Raw genomic sequence first — 17,895 nt, forward strand, 5'->3', positions numbered from 1 at the left:
AAAAACTTTATGTAATATATAATAAAAACTTTATGTAATATATAATAAAAACTTTATGTAACTAAATAATAAAACATTTTGTATTTATATATGAATATATTTTAGTCAAAACTCAGGAAGACGATCAAGGTTAAGTACAAAAATCACATTGCTCCAAAACGGGGTATATATATATATATGTTTAATTGTGAGTACGGAAATTTATTTTATTAATTAATTAATTTAATTATTTTTGTTGCTGAGAGTACACTGAATATATCCTATAAATGCGGTATGCGGAATAAATCTAAACTTTTCATTGAATAAAGTTCTTCAGAATAGTATTTTATAATTCTTTCAGAACCGGAGGCTGCCCCTCAAAATGTGCATGTCAAAAGTAAAGATTCTTCTGGTTTCCTCATTTCTTGGAAAGTAAGTTCTTTCGATTTATTCTTCACACTCTGCAAAGGACAGCAAAAAGGATAGTTTTTTTTCTTCTGTTAAATATAAGTAGAAAATAAGTAAATAAATAATAACAATAAAAAAGTAAAACAAATGAAATTGAAAAACCAGACTGAAATAGCGTAGTTTTTTCCCTTCCTTTTCATAAACCAACACTGGAGTGTTGCTTTATAGAAACACCGCTGCTTTGTACCTCCTATAAAGCAAGACTAGAGAATTGCGGTGCAGGAATATAGAAATAGAGTATCTTTTACTTCCTATAAAACAACATTCTAGTGTTAACCTTATAGAAATTGTGTTGCTTTATAGGACGCATGAAGCATTTTTTTAAATTTTGATTTCTAGGTAGTTGCCCCTCTTTAAATTAGCTTGGCAGTATGCGTGAACTATTAACATACACTTTAAAAGACGTCAGAAATTGCCCTAAAAATTTCTCAAGGAAAGCAATGTTTCCTCCCCCCCCCAATAACTATCATAATATTTTGTTTGAGAATTGACTACTTATTGCTCTGTAAAATATTGCAGGCAATCTGTAAGCATAGATTAAGGATAGACATTCATTTGGAAAAAAAAAAAGAAAAATATTTTTGTCAGCCTACTTAATCCGTTATCAGAATCTTTTTATTACAATACTTAGTTGCCTCGCAGTGGAATCATCATAAAAACATGGTTCCCAGTACGAAGTCATCATCACTGGCTGCGGTCAGTAAAGGGGTGGGTGACCACTTTGATCAGCCTACGTAGGGACCGGGGACGTGTGATATGGGTCTTCCTTAAACTGTTCTACCGAAAAGTGCTCGACTTCGAGCTCAGGCAGTCGGGCTATCAAAGCAGGGGAGCCCTCCCCTCCGCAGAATACAAAAATTGTGGTGTCATGTCTTCGGATCTTCCTCAGGGATGTTTCCTACATAGTCGCCAATAGCCCATTGGGCAGCTCTACTGCAAAATAAATAAAGTGCCTACCTGCAATACTTAGATAAAATGAGTTGTAGTTTCAGCCATGCTCAAACTTCTAGCTCCTTTTTCTTTTTGTTAGGCACAGTGAAGCGGAATCCCGTGCATGCGCGAGTTCATGAATGAAAATAGCGAGTCCCGTGCATTGGGCGCATTAGAATTTAATAATTATCATTCTCTTATCAAAGTGGTTTCGCCAGCGTTACTATCAATTTCAACCAAAACAATCAAATCGTAACAATCAAACCAATTTTATTTTATTTCATAACCATCGTTGAACAGCCGACCCATTTTTTTGGGGGGCTTACGACTGTTAGTGTTCAACTCCGTAGTCTTGTCATTTTGAACCCAATCCAGAAGACAAGGAAACTCCTGGATCAAGTATTGGAAGAAACTTGCCTTCGTATAGGACTCTTTTTTTGGTGGAGTTAAACAGCATTTGCATCACATGGAGAGGAAGACCACGAAAACTTCCTTCTGTAAGCCTGACGTCAATATTTTACGTCAACACTGTGGTCAGTGCAAGCCGGATGCGAAATTCGAATAAAATTTTTTTGAAGAATTCGCTTGCGCTGGTGACAGCTCAAATGTTTCAGAATGAATTGGACTAACACCTAGATGTTGTCTGTGTGACCAAGGGAAGTCACATAGATAATGCATGCATGCAAAATGTTTAAGTTTCTCCAACATCATTTCATTCTCTTATGGATAAATTATTTTTTATGAAATAGTTTCATTAAATAGTGAATTACCCCATACATAAAAAGTAATTTTAAGTATACCCAAAGTAAATACTAAAATATCAAATGCTAAAAACATGTTTCTAAAATATTGAAATGCAGATAAATTGTTGAGGGGATAACGATTCCTCCCTGCGTAATCCTGAATCATCATTTATTTGCATTTTGAAAACATTTTTTCTGCATTTGATACTTCATTGTTTATGCCAAGTTAAAATGAAATTCCCTTTTCTATCAAGTTTATTATTTTATTACTCATTATTTTATTTATTATCAAGTTTATTATTCTATCAAGTTTATTACTCATCGAGTTGATTATTTAGTGGAAAAAGAATTTACCATGAAAGGTTCTTCCCGGAAGAAAATTTTCGTCTTCAAAATCTCTTTCATTACTAATTTAAAATTCGAAAGAAGGAAAGTTCAGCAGTTTGTCATGAAGTTTCAATTGCTGAAAAAAAATATTTCAAAATGCAAACAAATTATTCGAAGAAAACTTCTCCGTTGCGTTATCATCATATTTGCATATTTTAAAATTTCCTTTTCAGTTTCTGGAAACTTCATGGCTTTGTCTGAACTCTTTTTTTTCCCTCTACACTTTAAATGAGTAATGAAAGAGAATCTCTTAAGACGGTTTTTATTATCTGAGATTGAAAAATGCTTACAAAGATGGAATGATTTTATTCTAGGCTCCCCCAGTGGACAAATGGAATGGTGACCTCACTGGTTTCTCCATCGGCTACAAGAAAGTGTCTCATGGTGCAACCCGCTCCCACCCATTCACCTACAAGGTATTACCTGTTGCCTTATCTCTCTCCAACCCTGGTCTCGAGGCCTCTCTCACCAGGGAGTACCACATACAAGGTCTTCAGGAATCTTCCAGTTACACGGTCGTTGTACAGGCCATGACAAGAGCAGGCATTGGACCACCCTCTGAACAAGTTCTCGTCAAGACATCCTATATTGGTAACTTTCGTTCATTTATGTTAGTGACAGAGATAACAAATACTTTAGTTATTTTCCTCGTTAATAGAGCTCGTTCACCCTCACTTGGCTCCGTCTTCATCACGTGGTATGCGACGATACTATTTCTATATTTTTGGGAGAAGGATGTCAACAATCCTGAACAAGGTTGCTATTTGGCTATCGTATGGCAAAAATATTTATTTCGCAATCTTCATGGGCACTTTTTTAACATTAAATATTTCGCTCTACCTTTTTTATGATATTTCTCTCTTTTGATGCCATTTTTGAGACATTTTGCTGGGAAAACAGCAGTTTTTAAATTTAAAATATATTTAATGAGATAGAAAAGGTATAATAGCGGATGATAAAGCGAAGTAAACGACAGAAGAAGAATTCACTGTTTGTGTTTGTCGCGCATTAAGGGTTGTCTCAATTTCAAGAACGGAGAAGTTTCTCTCCCGCGCTGAAATGAACTCCACGTCCGAGGAGCCAAGCGCCAACTCCTGGTGAACGAACGATATACAATTAAGTATCGTTACACTCAGTGTTATGGACTTATAGCGTCCTGAGGCACATATTAATATGATGTTGGTCCCTCTTTTGCATTGATAACAGCCTGCACTAGTCTGGGAAGACTTTCCACCATTTTTGGATAGAAATTGACATCCATCACAGCTGAAGTGTAATGGCTACGTCATCTACGCTCTAATTCGTCTCAAAGGTGATCTATGGGATTTAAGATCGGAGAGGAACGCCCATTTCGTCAAACAACGTCTGTGCAAGCCTCGATGGGTAAATGGAAAAGAAATGGACCGAAATATTGTCATTAGAGTGCAGTTTTGTCCACATACACAACTCAAGAGTTCCAACCACAGGAAATAACAGACCCCCACACCATAATGCTTTCACCACCACAAACAACCTGGATAACTTTTGGGCAGATAGTGCACTTATTTATTATTTCCATTGTGTATAAAATTATTCAATTGCAGCAATGTATTCCAAATAAATGTACGCTTGCATCCAAATAATGCCAGCATGCTTCCAAATAAATCTCGACCAAGAAATGTTATTACCTTGTACTTCGATACTAATAATTTTTCTCAATCCATCACCAACGCCGTTGGTCACTTCGCAAGAGTAAAAACCCTCGTCTCCTTTTAGAATCGTGGACTTGGACAAAAAGTCGAGCAGATTACCACCCCTCAAATATACATTAAAACTGTGTCACTGCTCAAAACTATGCCTTTGAGATTTTTCCAATCACATTTTTCTATTAAGATTGCCTTGACTAAATTCCTATTGTCCAGGAGAAAAAAAATGTCATTCTCTTTTATTTCAGAATCTCCGCAAGTTCCCACAGTCAGCCTCCTTTTTACTGAACAAACAGTGATAACACTCACCATTGAAGAATCGACGAAAACAACAGCTCCTCCAACTCGTAAGTATACGATAACTATATCGTCATACATCTGATAATTTGAACTCACTTTTTCCTGGCAATTGAACAGTCAATAAGTTTTTCATTTTAAAAGAGTAGAAGAATAAAAAATGACTGTTTCACTTCTTTTCCGGATCGGCGTGAGAAATATTAAAACGCTTTTGAAATGCTGGGAGGACTTTGTGACCCCAACCGATTTAATATGCACCAGTCACCATTTAATACAAAGGGATTCTTTGTCCGGCAGGATTCAAACTCCCGTTTTCACGAACGCGAGTCCAACACCCTACCAACCAGACTATCCCCGCACGTAACAGTCCAGATTATAAGAATGGAGCAGTTTTTTTTCCTTAGTCAGGCTGTAAGAATCATACAAAAATCAGGTTAATATAAGCAATAATAAGAAGTAGCACAGTGAGATCAATTAAAAAAATGGTCTTATTTTTTGTGTTCAGTTTTTAGTTGGAGTTATTTGCGTGGAGATGTATAGTACTGGAAAATACGATACATAAAAAGAATTCAGTTAGGTCGACCGAGGCTTATACTCCATAATTGTTGTTAACACTAAACATACCATAACCATTCAAATGACCGTTTAAGAACATTTGCATTAATTGAAAACAATTAAATGTTTACAAAATTAAATGTTGCAAAGTACAAAATTAAATGTTGTAAATGTTGCAAAATTAAATGTTTACAAAGTTAAGAGCTGCTTGACAAAAATTAAATGTTTTGGCAAGCAGCTTATATTTTGTTTTGATAGCTTTGCTTCATTTCTAACTAACTGTTAGTTTTTACCCAGAAAAATGTCGAAACAATCCAGTCAGCACACGTTCTAAGAAGAAATAATATTAATTATAAGAATTATAATTTTTATACATTCTTATAATTAAAAGAATAATGAGAAGAAATATGTTTGCGGAAAATATACAATGGAAACACCCTGAATTTGTAAAAAATGCGTTGAGCAATAAATTAAGAATTCTTATTTTGTTTTATAATTATGTTTGTAATAGATAAAAATTGACATTATACAATTTCGTTTCATTGTTATAAAGTTTTAGTTGTTTCCTTCCTAACATCCATATTCTATACCAGTGATTCTCAACCACTGTGCCGCGGCACTTTTGTGTGCCGCCAAATTCTTAAAATGTGCCGCCTAATATTAGAAATGATACAAAAAAAAAATTATAATACTTTTTTTTTACGAGTAAAGTCTAAATTAAAGAAAAGTGTATATATATATATATATATATATATATATATATATATATATATATGTATATATATATATATATATATATATATATATATATATATATATATATATATATATATATATATATATATATATATATATATATATATATATATATATATATATATATATATATATATATATATATATATATATATATATATATATATATATATATATATATATAAGGATATATAATTTTTTCCAGGCTTTAACCGCGTGAATATTTTGTCGGCGATTGTCTTGTCTCTGACAATCTTAAAATAAGTGAAAATAAGAAGGAAGCGTTTAAATTGTTTTTGGCAATTTTAAAAAATAATGAAATAAGTAGAAAATTTAATGACTATTAAAATTATTAATTAACAAAAGAAATAAAGCTAAATATTAACTTTCAAACGGAAATAAAAGCTAATCATTAAAGTAAGCTATGCAATTAATAGTTATAAAAGCTAATTAACAAAGGATAACTAACGAAAAAATAAGCTAACAGTTTGATAATTAGCAAAAAAAAAACTAGTTAACAAGAAATCACAAAAAATAACAGTTAATAACTATAGAAAACAATTTAATAATTAATAACTAGCAAAAAAAAATTAGTCGAAAAAAATAATTAATCTCTTAATAAATGTACTTTTGTAGTACATATTATTTTATTTCACGTTCAAAATTATTATCAAAAACTATTTAACACAGTTCATTATAGGTTAGTAAACAATTCTTAAACTAATTTTTTTCATTGTGTGCCGTCAAATTTCGAAATCGTTAAAAGTGTGCCGCCACAAAAAAAAGGCTGAGAATCACTGTTCTATACATTCAATTAAGAAACCAAGTCTGGCGACCGGCTATGATAGAAATAGGTATATACTAAGTGTTGGCATGTTTAGTGTTAAAGAGACGATTTGCAGAAAATTGTATGTATGTAAGAAGTGTTTTTTCTCCAACAGAATACATGATGCACATCCGTGAAGGTAATGGTCATTGGATTAAAATTCCTCTCACTCCCAATCAAACAGAATACAAGGTGGGTGGTTTGATTTCTGGTGGTCAGTACAAACTCTACGTGACAGCTCGAAATGCCAATGGAGACAGTGGACCTTCCGACGTTCTCACTTTCAGAACACACCAAGAAAGTAAGTCGATTCCTAATAAATTGCAATTTCGGACGACATATATTAAAAGAAAAATTGAATGTTTTTTTTTACTAATTTCAAAAATATTTTTATAATTCAAGGGAAATGCAGTAAAACCTCGGCACATCAATATTTTGGGGACCCAATAAATATATTGGTGCAGTGTAGAGAAATATATTGTTATATCAAGGACGTACAAACTATGATGAAACAATAAGATTTTTTTAACATTCATGTTATATATGTATTAACTATAAATATATTTATATATGATATAAAGAATTAATTTTCAGAGTCTAAATTATGGTTAAATATTAAAAACAATTGAAATAAATTCAGAAAATAAGATCGTAAATATATCTGAAAATCGTTTTTATTGAAAATAATCCGATATTTTTGTTTGTTTATTCATTTTTTTTTTACTGTTAAGTCAACCAACAAAGTATCCATTGAATCCAAAGCACGAAAATGATTTTCATTTGTGAATGGTGACTCCACCCACTCTCTATGGAAAAAATTCTCTTTTACGTGTTAATGTGATGCGTGTGGTCATTTGCGACTCATGATCAGCTTTTAACATGAAGGAAACGAAATCAGACAGGAATGTTACATGTATGACTTCTTAAGAGATAAGGGATGCAATTCTGAGAAAGGAAGCTCTTGGGGTGGTCAGCAGTGAGTCTTCTCTTTTTCTTAAAAAAAGGCAATGGATGATAAAATAACATTTTTTATATAATTTGAAAACCAATTATAAATGGAGAAAATAGGGTTGAAACTTGGAAAAAAATCGTTTTTAAAGATGTTTATTGCTTCAGAGAATATCGTAATTGTGAGAGGAGGGTAACATTAATTCATATGCAAGTTCGTCGGGGCCATTATTGTTCTATCGGATATTGTAGAAGCGAGCGTTCAATGTATTATGACAATTTTCCTTTTTTAAAAAAATAATATGTAAAACAGTGTTTTTGGAGAAAAACTTCAATGTTAGGATGTTTCTAATGTAGTGTCATGTGTAACAGTCCTGAATTCTTTTCGAAAAGAAGAATAAAGAAGAATAAAACAAAAAGAAAGAATAAAACAAAGAAAAATTATAGACATATGAAAAAAGGGGGGTGGGAAATAATAAGTAAAAAAAATAACAAACAACATTTTATTTAAAAAATAAATAAATAAATAAATGAAATGTTAATTAATAAAACCGGAAAAAAAGCCGGAAAAAAAAGATATAATCTTTTCTTCAGCCCACACGATTATATCCGCAAAGCAGAATGCTTTCTGATATTGTATCAATACAGCCAAAGCAAAATATATTAATACAATAGTGAGAGGAGCACTTAAAAAAAATTTTTTTTTTTATAAAATAACTGCAAATAAAATAGATCATAAAAAGTAAAAATAACATGTAAAATCAGATGAAACTTATTGTTTTTCTTAACTTTCTTAGTGTTTTCTTGTATTTATTTATTTATTTATATATATATATATATATATATATATATATATATATATATATATATATATATATATATATATATATATAAATAAATAAATAGAGTATATAAGATATATATATATATATATATATATATATATATAAATAAATAAATAGAGTATATAAGATATATATATATATATATATATATATATATATAAATAAATAAATAGAGTATATAAGATATATATATAAATAAATAGAAAAGAAATTTATATATTTCCTTTTCTTATTAACTTGATACATTCAAATATTTTTTTAATGCTTATGACCATCGAATTTTCACAACATATAAGGCTATGACTTGAATTACATGAGATGCTTGTGAACAACTTGTAGAGATTTTCCATTTTCAAGAGTTTGTGTCACAGCAAATAATTTTTGATGCAGTTGAAACCGGAATAAGAAAATACAATTTAATTATTTTACAATGATTTGTTTCTGAGTAAATAATAAGAGAATGTTTCAAAAATAAAGGTGGCAGCAGCTCCATGTTCCAGTATGAAGAGGAAGATATTGCTTTGCCATTTTATCAGAAACTTTCCTTCATTATCCCCGTCGCTGTTTCCATGACAACGATCTTCGTTGTCCCCATTGCTGCCTGCTGTTGCCTCAGAAAACTCAACACCCTTCACGCTCCCAACAGAACAGGTAATTCTTATAGATTTGTGATGTACTAAAATAAATTAATGAAAACTAATCAATAGGATGTGTCACAAAAGCATAATGGTAGAACAGTTTGGGAATTATCCACATCTAGAAGAACATGGCCCCATATCTCTCCTTACTATTGACCCATAACATTCAAACTGGGCCACGCATTGTATTACCCGGTACTTATAGGCTTAAGAGGAGGCCCACAATGTGGCCCTATAAGTTATTATATATATATATATATATATATATATATATATATATATATATATATATATATATATATATATATATATATATATATATATATATATATATATATATATATATATATATATATATATATAGTGCAAAACCATTACATATATGTTTGGAACATTTCCGCATAATATGATCTGATCCGTGATCTATCGTACCTTTGAAAGGACTCTATATCCTGACTATCTGCGCACCTGGAAAGTCATGGATTTCGGTATTGAACGAAATTTATCATGATTTTAACTATTTTTTTAAAAAAATCATTGAAAGTCATGGATTTGGATGGCTGAAAAATCTCATTTTTAAAGTGGAATTTATCTCCTCAATTTCACAGTGTTTTAAATATCTGAATGTGTTACAAAATCCTCCCTCCTAGTCACATTTTATTAAAATATAAAATTTTCTTATGGTGTTCTTTAAAAATTATGGTATTCTTAAATAATGAACGAAAGAACGTCATTTCTAGTGTAAATTATATTTTAAAATCCTGTGATTTCAGAATTTATTTATTTATTTTTTGTTTTATCAATTTTAAATGCTAACTGAACCAAACCAGTCATTGGCGAATTTTTTTATTCCCTTATGAGAACACAAAAATCAGGAGCATTTCTTTCTTTACTGATAATCAAGAAAAGTATCTTTAGAGTATAATTCTGCAGAAAAAAAGAAAGAAAAAACGTCCTAAAAATTCTGCAGAAAAGGAAAAAATGCTGCTGCATGATTGAGTGGATAAAGGAGAATTATTAAATTAATTGTTATGTTTTTGTCGGAGAAAATAGTAACTTCGGTAAGTCATGAAAAATTCTTGGAATCAGTCATGAAAATTAATGAATATGAAAATCTAAAATGTAACAGATACCCTCGCGATAGAAGCTTTTCATTTTAATTGTGTTTTCACTTCCACTACAAATTTAAATTTAGAAACAGGAATTCATTTAAACTTCTTGAATTCGGTATCGATATTTTGAAATGTTTTAATAAAATTATTGTAGGATTACTTATTCACTTCGTAATCCTGAGTTACTTATTATCCTGAGTAGCCTTAATTATCAGATGATACTATACAGCTTTATTGTTTTAACGCTACTGAAACCGGTTTGTACTTGTTTACGTTTGTGTATCAATGGGTTAGCATTGTAATGCAATACGTTTAAAATAAATACAAATGGGAAGCATATGAAAAAATCTCCTGACTAAAAACCCATTACATGTATGTTTAAATACAAAAGTATTGCCTATAAACTCGTGCAAATATTAAAAAAAAAAACTACAGCGGGTCTCATAATTTGATCTAAGTATTATAATACAGTGGTTCTTAACCTTTTTAAGCCGCGACCCAAATTTGAGAAATATGTTCATGTCGCGACCCAAAAAAAAGTCTAAATTTTTTCGTTGCTTTATTTTAGATCGTATTTTTAAAAAATCTTCAATCCTACGATGATGATTTTTTATAACTTACAAATTTTTTATTTATTTTTTTAATAATTAAGATAAACAAAAGTATTTTTCGATCCAAGGAAAATTTAATTAATAATCAAGTGTTTTTAATAATTTTTATTGACCAAATTAAAATATATTTATAACTTTTTGAAAATAATTGACATTTTAACTTATTCCTTGACTTAAAAACCGCCACTCCTGTGGAACTATTTTTCTACCTCTTAGAGAGGGCCCTTATGTTAATTCTTTTTCACTTTTTTATTTTCCTTTTTATTTTAAACATTAACTACTAAGTATCTTTTATTCTTATATTAATTTTGCACCTTGATATGCTAAACTAATTTTGAGTCATGTGCCTTTTTTAATTATTATGTACGAACGAGGATTAAGGGTATAGAGTTACCCAGGTACCTCATTAAGCCTAGGCTGAGTAAGCCACAATGACTTCTTCTAGGAGGTGTTGGTATTGCTTATTATTTGGTGTTTTACTAACTTTTTTGATTCGACTCAGCGCGACCCAATTTTGGGTCGCGACCCACAGGTTAAGAACCGCTGTTATAATATACTGAACGCCATATTATTGTAGATACATTAGGCCTAATCAATGTAGCTGACGTCCATAAAGTTATACCTGATATAATAAATATTCTATATCGATATAATATATCGTCTAATTTATCCTATCGTCAAATTTATATTATATATCGCCCAATATAACCCACTGACACACTTACGTAAACAAGTGCAAAAACAGTGGCGTAAAAACAATAAAGCTGTATAGAGTATCACCTGATAATTAAGATTTCACATAGACTCTTATAATGCGTCTAATAATTTGTCCAGGGACTGCATCTTATCATTTCTTAATGTTTTTCCAGAAGGTGTTGAGTCACGTGGCTTCCAGTACACTGTACCAGGATCATCTGCTCCACCTAGACCTCCTCATCCCAGCAGTCAACCCTCCTCCTCATCGGGTCATTATTCTACTCTACAGAATTATGGGAGCGTCATACCACCCTGTGATCCAAGGTTCAGTCAGTTTATGATTGACAACAAACTAGCAACACACATAGTTAGCCTTCCGTAAGTACACATTTCTGTGAGTCACTCAGATGTTACTGTTCACTTCAAACTGCCTTTCTAAGAGCCGTGGTGGTTCAGGGGATAGAGCGAGATGAACCGGGTTCGAATCCCAGCGAGGGCCGATAGATACGCTTTCAGCATGCGGTTCGCACCGGCCACAATGCTGACGTAAAATATCCTCAGTGGTAGACGGATCATGGGTTAGAGTCACCTTTCCGTCAAGTTAACCGCGGGTAGTTCTCGTGGTCTTCCACTTCTTGTACGCAAATGAGGGATAATTCCAGCAAAAAGTCCTCCATAAAGGCAAATTTCTCCCCATACTCGAACTAGGAGTTCCTTGTCTTCTGGATTGGGTTCAAAATTAAAAGGCTACGGAGTTGAGCATGATTAGTCGTAAATTCAAAAATTGGGTTGGCTGTTCAACGACAGTTTCAAAATAAAATAAAATTAAACAACTGAGAATAGAGAAATGAATGAGAAAAAATAAAACAAGATGTAACCGTGATAACCAAAATGAACTACTTTGGCGTGTGTATTTCCAAGCAGAATCGAGGAGAGACGTTGAACTTATGACATTAATCTGCATTTCTATGAATGAAACAAGATTCCAGAGCACCAAGATGAGCTGATGGAGAAGAATGGGAAAAAAATTACAATTAAATTTATGTCCCAAGTGCCAAACGACGTGCGGCATTGAATGATACAGCGAGTTCTTGTATTTCCAATGAGCTGCACAATCGGTCTTGCCGATGAGCAAACCTAGTGCGTTCTCCAGAGGTGGTATCCACTCTTTCAGGACCACCACAATGGGTGAGACACCGTTGGTCATATTGATTTGGACGTCTAGCTTCTGCCACACTAGATGGCAGCACCGAGACTCTATTTGGATGCTAAAGTGCACTAGGAATTTAATTTTGCCGGAAGTGCCAAGAGCCAATAAGGCACTCCAGGGATCTTTTACATGCCGCATAATCATACGACATGGCCGCTGAGGATTTTCTGCATCCCGAAAATCCGGTGTCTGGGCCGGGAATCGAACCCGCAGCCTTGGGCTCAGAAGGCCGCCGACAAACCAACTGCGCCACCCAGCCACTCAGCGACTTCTTGATAACAGACGCATTTGTCGTGTTTTCTAAATTTAGAGTTCGTTTAATTAAATAGGAATTATCTTATGCCCAAAAATATCTTATTATAATTATCTTATTATAATTATCTTATTATCTTATGCATTATCAAATTATATTTTTATAATTATCTTCTTATCTTATTAATTATCAAATTATATTTTTATAATTATCTTATTATAATTATCCTATGCAAAAAAAGAAGCGAAAAAACTAATTACCCTGAATAATTTTTGATCTATTTATCAAATTTTTGTCTACTAGGACTGAATCCTAATGTTTCGAGGGGATTTGTTTGATAAAAGTTGATTTGAAAACATTAATCCTAATGTTTAATGTCTTCAAATCAAATTTTGAAATAGCCTGCTATTTCAAAGGCAATTTTTCAGAAACTATTCGATCGATTTCGTTGAAATTTTTGCATTTCGTCATATAAAATTACATTCTTTGAAATGATGGAAAAATTTGGATATCATATCATTCAAAAGTTTTCAACTGTTATCAAGCAAAATAATCAATAATTATTAAAAAGAAATTATTTTTTTGCAAGAAGTTATCTTTTGGAAATTGAGAGAAAATTTTTTCAATTCGCTTAAAAAGAAACATTCGATTTATAGCAAAATACGTAAAAAGTAAAATTAACATTATGGGGTGTAAACTTCAGACCGCTCTCCCGACCCAACTATGGGGGCCACATTCCCCATATTCTGTCTACCCACTATAGTTTGGGGGTCAGAAATCTGAATCTGTCAGAAAAACAGCACGTTCATTCAGAAGAAAGTACGTTTTTGTGTCTGATATAGTATTTTAAAGTATCGTCTGCACTAACTAATTATATTATATTTTAGATCACCTCCTCGAACCGTTAAGATTGAGATAGTAAGTGAAAATCCGATCATAAGATTCTGATTTTTTATCCGTGCATAACTTAAACCATAATCCGATTTTTTTCCTTCTATGAACCATGTCCTGAGTGGTAGTTTATTTGCGGTAAAAGAAACTGAGAGTTTGACGCAGTAGTGGGTCAGCACTTATAACAATTTATTCTGCTGAATTCAATGCTTTTAATACACTATCTTTGTCAAAAGTATCCTGACAACCCGGAAGTTATCCATACCACGGAGGGTTCAACCCTCCGTGGTATGGAGCGTTCTGAGGCACATCTTAATATAATATTGCTTCCCCTTTTGCATCGATGACAGCCTGCAGCGTTTCCACCAGTTTTTGATAGGACACATCTGTGCTTACAGTGAGAATTTGGCTGGCAACATAATCTGCTCTCTAATTCGTCCCAAAGGTGCTCTATAGGATCGGGCCTCAGAGAAGGCCAGTTTTTGAACACCCATTTCGTCAAACCAAGTGACGAGAAATGAGCCGGCACCATGGAGTTTGGAATGCTGTACTCGAGCACTGCTTTCTTTGACAGTTGTTTCTCCAAGACTGTTTATGACCTCTTGATGTTCCGGCAGTGGAGATGAAATTTCTTCTCGATTCCATCAGCCATGGGTCCCGCAGTGGACTGATAGTAAAGACGCGGCTCCCGCATCGCTGGTTGCGGTCAGTAAGCGGATGTAATCACTCCCAAGTCATCGGGGTATCAAAGCAAGGGAGCCATCCAGTTTGCAGAGGATCAAAATTGCGACTATTTGCAACTACTTTAGGCTTGAGGCGATTATGGCAAATTTTTTTTCGGAATCGGGGGAAGGCAGAGCACCCATTTCGTCAAACCACTTCTGTAGTCCCTGTGTAAATGGAAGAGAAATGGAGAGTGCAGCATTGTCCACATACACAGACCCCCCCACACCATTATGCTTCCACCACCACAACCCGGATAACTTTTGGACAGATAGTGTATCATTCTTTTTGTTTTCTTCTTAATAGTATTTTTTTCTCTTCTAGCCCAAAGCCAACTGTTTGAGGAAGAGAGAGATTGTAAATATGTATCCATCTGCAGAGAATATGTATATAAATGTCTATAACATTCACATACTATGGATGTTTTTATTTTTATCACAGATCCTTAGATGGAAAAGAAGTGTGATAATTAAATATATTTTTTAAAAAAACAAATCTATCCACTTGAATGGCTTTTTCTATTTTTCATTAAATTGTTATCTTGCAATGAAACACATTTCTTTGATTTCGAGTAGGGTTGTAACGTCATGGGAAGAGATATGCTTTTCCAATGTAACTCTTTTATTATTACAGCGGTTGCCAAAAAGACACGGGGGTTCTGAGAGTTTAACCAGCTATGTTTTTTTGTAACTGTGCCATGTACAGGGTATATGCCCACCTGGAAAGTCATACATTTTGGTATTGAACAAAATGTGTCACGAAATGTTGTGATTTTAACTATTTTTTAAAAAAAAAAGGAAAGTCATGGATTTAAGTCGCCGAAAAATCTAATTTTTGAAATTGATATCAGCCCCCCAATTCCATGGTGTTCCGAAAATCTGAATTTGTTACAAAATCCCCACTCATGGTCATATTTGATTAAAATATAAAATGTTTTTATTCTGTTCTTTAAAAAATATGTTGTTCTTTCATAAAATGAAAGAAAGAACATCATTGCTAGAGCGAATTATCTTTTCAAATTCTGTGATTTCAGAATTTTTGTTATTATTTTTTTACTTTCTATTTTGAAATTTTAGCTGAAGCAAGCCAGTCATGGGTGAATTTTTTTTATTATTCCGAAATAAGAACAGAAAAGTCAAGAGTGTTTCTTTCCTTTCCGATGCGCAAGTAAAGTATCTTTAGAATATAATTCTGCAGAAAAAAAAGAGGGAATTATCAGTCATTTCTGGAGGGAATTATCTTTTAAACTTCTGATTGCAGAATTTTTGTTATTATTTTATCAATTTAAAATTCTAGCTGAAGCAAGCCAGTCATTGACGAATTTTTTTATTCCGAAATGAGAACAGAAAAATCAGGAGTATTTCTTTTCTTTCCGATGAACAAGAAAAGTATCTGCAGAAAAAAAGAAAAACAAATTATTTGCTTTTGTATTTTTTCCCAGCTATTTTATGGCTTCCACTCTTTCTTCCACTCTGTTTTTTAAGTTTAAAATCTATAAATATATGAAGGTACAGAGTATAAAAGTTTTGATTATACCTATCATTTCAATGAATGTTATTATAATGCTTTTTAAATTTATTGTTGTGTTTTTGTCGGGAGAAAATGGTAATTTCGTGAAGTCATGAAAAATTCTTGGAATGAGTTGTGGAAAGAAATGAAAAGTCCTGAATTTCAAATTTAAAATGTAGCACATGCCCTGTCATTCAGAACTAGATTAGATTCAGACCTGCGAATTCCTTTCTTTAACGTAAAATCAAATTTTAAAAGACTAGTATTGATAAAACGATAAAAAAAAATTTTTTTTTCTTCAAATCCAATATTTGAAAAATAGTATCTTTAGTATCTATCTACAATGGACTCTATTCATGAAATCGGGGTTGTTCTAAAAGAAGAGTGATTACTTAGGATTATACACAGCCGAATAAAGAAAAAATTGGGAACCGCTGATGCATGAAGCATTCTTTTTTTGTGCAACGATGACAAGCTGCAGAAAGAAAAAAAGTGACTTTTGATCATAATTTCAATTACGTTTAATATTTTTTTATGAGCAAATTGTCTAAAAATACCTCTTACTACATTGATACAAAGTATATGCAGTCTCTGGCCAAATTATTAGAAGTCTTCTAAGATTCTATGTAAAATCTTAGTTATCAGGATTCTATGTAAAATCTTAGTTACCTAATAATATGGTCGGAGACTTTAAGATTATAAATGTATGTTTTCTCTGAAGGAAGATCAGTCGCAGTTCATGATTGTATTGTAATTTATTTGAGAATTAATAATCGCCAAATGTGGGTACCCAGTGTAAATGTGTTGATTATATGAATAACTGTTGCCAAAGTTGAAATAAAATGTATATAAAATTTTTATAAAAAAATACACAATTTTTAATTCGTTGATTCAATATTATACATATTTAGAAAAGTTATATAGAAAAAATTCAGTTATATTTGTAGAAAAAAAAGAGACTAAACTATGTACATTGTAGCCTTGTTGTATATTAATAAAAGCTTTAAAATTTAATGTGCGTTATTATTTTGAATTGTTATTATTTTGAAAAATATTTCCTGTGATAGCATTAAAACATCCTCTTATTGTGTTTTAATTTTTATTGCAGAAGTGAACAGAGAGGACGAATCTGTGGAGTGTGTGCCACTAGGGGGCACTGAAATACATTGTTAAAAATTCCAAGCCACGTTACAGCAAAAAATTTTTATTATTTACTGGCCACATAAAATGGAGCTACAGTTTACCATATCTTGGTATTTTCACTAGCTCCAAATATGAGTAGAAAGTGGCACCAAAAGTAGGCATTTTGAAAAATGCAAAACACCTATTTTCATTCTTTTTTTTTTGTTTTATAAAAGCAGAGGAAGGTTACACCATTATTAGGTATTTTTATTGCATTCAAATGCAGGCCAAGGGTTAAACTATTCACCGTAAGTAGGTAATTTTATGGCATACAACTAACTATTTTATACCACCAGCCAAATTTATAAAGGCAACATAAAAGAAATGAACTTTAATGAATGCAAATAAAACATTTATTAATCTAAATAAGTTGATACTTGAAACAGCATACTTTAGTCGTCCTGAAACATCGAGTTGTAAAGAAATGATGACGTCGTAAACAAATATCATTCAGTTTACAGTCACAGTCAAAGTTTGTGTCTTTTTTCCAAATTTTGGTCCAGTCAGTTGCACCATGGAAGTATATATCTGAGTAATACTTCTCAATTTATGGTGTCACTAAAATAAAATGGTATAACTAAACTTTGGGAAAATGATAAACTTTGCACAAAATACTGGCTAACCTCTTCCCGATTAAACTAAGGTTTCTTA

At 32.1% G+C, this 17,895-nt stretch overlaps 1 protein-coding gene across 1 annotated transcript in view; it reads left to right on the forward strand.

Moving 5' to 3' along the window:
• Positions 1 to 17,076, forward strand: part of LOC107456601 (cell adhesion molecule Dscam1) — a 33,859-nt gene extending 16,783 nt beyond the window's left edge. Inside the window, exons 9-15 of the mRNA XM_087166498.1 lie at positions 341 to 411; positions 2,822 to 3,098; positions 4,441 to 4,539; positions 6,742 to 6,927; positions 8,897 to 9,070; positions 11,650 to 11,854; positions 14,878 to 17,076. Of these exons, the coding sequence (XP_087022624.1) occupies positions 341 to 411; positions 2,822 to 3,098; positions 4,441 to 4,539; positions 6,742 to 6,927; positions 8,897 to 9,070; positions 11,650 to 11,854; positions 14,878 to 14,896 (1,031 nt within the window). The 3' untranslated portion in view covers positions 14,897 to 17,076. The remainder of the gene's footprint in view (positions 1 to 340; positions 412 to 2,821; positions 3,099 to 4,440; positions 4,540 to 6,741; positions 6,928 to 8,896; positions 9,071 to 11,649; positions 11,855 to 14,877) is intronic.
• Positions 17,077 to 17,895: the final 819 nt, after the last annotated feature.

The sequence above is a fragment of the Parasteatoda tepidariorum genome, chromosome 6 (genome assembly GCF_982258835.1).
Source record: "Parasteatoda tepidariorum strain Cologne lab strain chromosome 6, Ptep-v5.0, whole genome shotgun sequence".
In the NCBI taxonomy this organism is placed as follows: Eukaryota; Metazoa; Arthropoda; class Arachnida; order Araneae; family Theridiidae; genus Parasteatoda; species Parasteatoda tepidariorum.